This window comes from Sinohyriopsis cumingii, chromosome 19 (assembly GCF_028554795.1).
Source record: "Sinohyriopsis cumingii isolate HCF-2022 chromosome 19, ASM2855479v2, whole genome shotgun sequence".
Classification (NCBI taxonomy): Eukaryota; Metazoa; Mollusca; class Bivalvia; order Unionida; family Unionidae; genus Sinohyriopsis; species Sinohyriopsis cumingii.
In genome coordinates, this window is record NC_142979.1 from 34,249,422 (window position 1) to 34,251,774 (window position 2,353).

Sequence of the window (2,353 nt, forward strand, 5' to 3'; positions counted from 1 at the left end):
GTTTCATGTTTGTTTATATATTAATTGATTGTGAAGCATAAGCAATATAATTGAAACACTTTTCAAACAGTACCAGTTCATTAACTTGCTAGCTTTGTATATTTACTTTAAGATTATTGTCTGAATTTATTCTGAAATTAAACTTGTTAAATTTCATATGTAAAACATTAATAAAGGTAGACATATTCTGTAAGTTTCTTGGCCCTTACGTAGTCATGTTTTCTTCCAAATGCAGGCATCTGCGTTTATGTTGACTGGTTTCATTTTGTTGTGAAGAAGCTGTCTTCGCTGGAAGTTTTCTTGCTGGCATAGTACGTGAACCATCAGCTTGAATGGGATCTGGGTAATTCTCAGTTGGTCCATTTCCTCCAACAAAGTGCTGAAAAATATGTATATTTACAAAACAATGCATTATATGACAATCAAAAAAGCAAAGTAAATTTGACATTTTATATTAATATCAGCAAAGAAACATTTTATATCTATATTTTAATTTAGATGCATGGACAATGTAGTCTGAAATAAAGAATTCTTATTCTTATTCATGGCCTAGTCATGACATAAATATATGCTCCATTATGCATGCACTGACAATAATCCAATGGATTATCCTGTTGTTAATTCCTTCAATACAAGATAAAAATATTAAGAGGGCTGGTTTGGGATAAATGTATACTTATAATTAAAGCACTAGTATTACAGGGTGATCTGGATGCCCGAGTGGTCAAAGACTATCACCGTTACTGGTAACTGCCATCTCATCCCCGGTTCTTCCCGGGTTTTTCTTCCACTTGATAAACCTGGCCGACATGTATAGCATATGATGTACTGAAAAAATGTAGTTAACCCATGAAAACAACAATTACATAATCCAACCTTACGAAATGTGTATTAGATATTTTTCTATTTAACATTACTTTTTAGAATACTACATATACTTATTTACCATAGTGTAATCTAAACTGAATTACCTTGGAGCAAACGGCCTTGTGTTGGTTTACTCTGGCGATATTAAGCTGTTCGTGCTGTCGACCACACGCTTTGATCCATCGTTTCACCTTTTCCAAATCATGTTTTGGAGTCGGAAAACGTATAAAACGGCCTCCTTCCAACCTTTCCGGATGTCTCTCATCTGCGTTGCATGTTCCCCATGCACATCGAAGCACCATTTTGTCAATATATCCCAAAAATCATGAAAGTCTGTAATGCAGCTGTATCTTCACCACACGTTTGTTTGTGGGTAAAACATGGCGGATGTTACCCTAGCACCGGACGCTCTTATCCGATTGGTCAATATCTGTTAATTTGATTGACAGGTCGGATCTATGCATTAGATACGCTGTTAGTTTGATTGTAACTTGTAGATTCTAATAGTCAAGACATTAGCATCCTCACCCACAAAACAAGGAAGCTGTATTTGGCTGTTATAGAAGCGATGTAAAATCAGCTGAAAGGTTAGTGGTGTTTTAAGGCAAGTGTTTGGGGTTTAAAAAGATAGTAAGCATATTTCTAGAAGAAATTTTATACGTATATACCCTGATACAGTAAAGTAGTAAAACAAAAACAATATTATCAATTTGGTATACCTTTTTAGATATTTCATTTTTCAAAATATATGAGTTTCCAATCACCAAATGTTTCATCAGCAATACCTGGCTTAGTTGTTTCATCTGCGATATTCAGCCAACTAATCCAATAATTAGTACAAGTACTAACCACTTCGTTTTTGCAATATTTATGTCTAAAATAACTGTTAATTAAATGACCACTGCTTCACAAATATTTTCCAACTAATTATATTAATAGTGTTGTTGTATCTGTCAAATATTGTTTCAATCAATTTCCTTATTTTAATATTTGTAATTGAATCGGAATAGACGCTTGAGATGTATATGTGAAATCTTAAAATTGATTATACATTGACATTCTATATATCAAATATGATGTCTCTGGTCCAGCAGTTGCCAACCAAACTGTCCGTTTAACTTTGTTTCTTAAACATTCAGATCACGTTTGAGTAAATCTTTGTTTAATGTTTCCTCGCTTTAAACAATTATACATTCTTGTGGTGAATACTGTTTAAGTGAATTGCATAATATAATTCTATAGTATAAATATTGCATCGTCCAAATGATAAATAATGTGTTCGATAGTGCAGCTGTAACATTTGCTAGATACGGATAGTTAGCTGTGTTTCCTAACGGTCTGAAACTTTTATCTACTTATACACTGAAAGGCCAATTTTCGTTTTGCTAGTCGGGATCTCATGTTTTACACTTTAGCAAGTAAATTCACTTGATATATAACTATAATTTCAATACATTTTTCAGATGTATCAATTTATTATTGATAT

At 32.9% G+C, this 2,353-nt stretch overlaps 1 protein-coding gene across 1 annotated transcript; it reads right to left on the minus strand.

The window, feature by feature from the left end:
* Positions 1-205: 205 nt before the first annotated feature.
* On the minus strand, positions 206-1,169 carry LOC149775419 (uncharacterized). The gene is made up of 2 exons (XM_089943476.1): positions 972-1,169; positions 206-379 (listed from the first exon to the last, which is right to left on the minus strand). Exons 1-2 carry the CDS (start codon positions 1,167-1,169, stop codon positions 206-208), a joined length of 372 nt encoding a protein of 123 aa, XP_089799602.1.
* Positions 1,170-2,353: the final 1,184 nt, after the last annotated feature.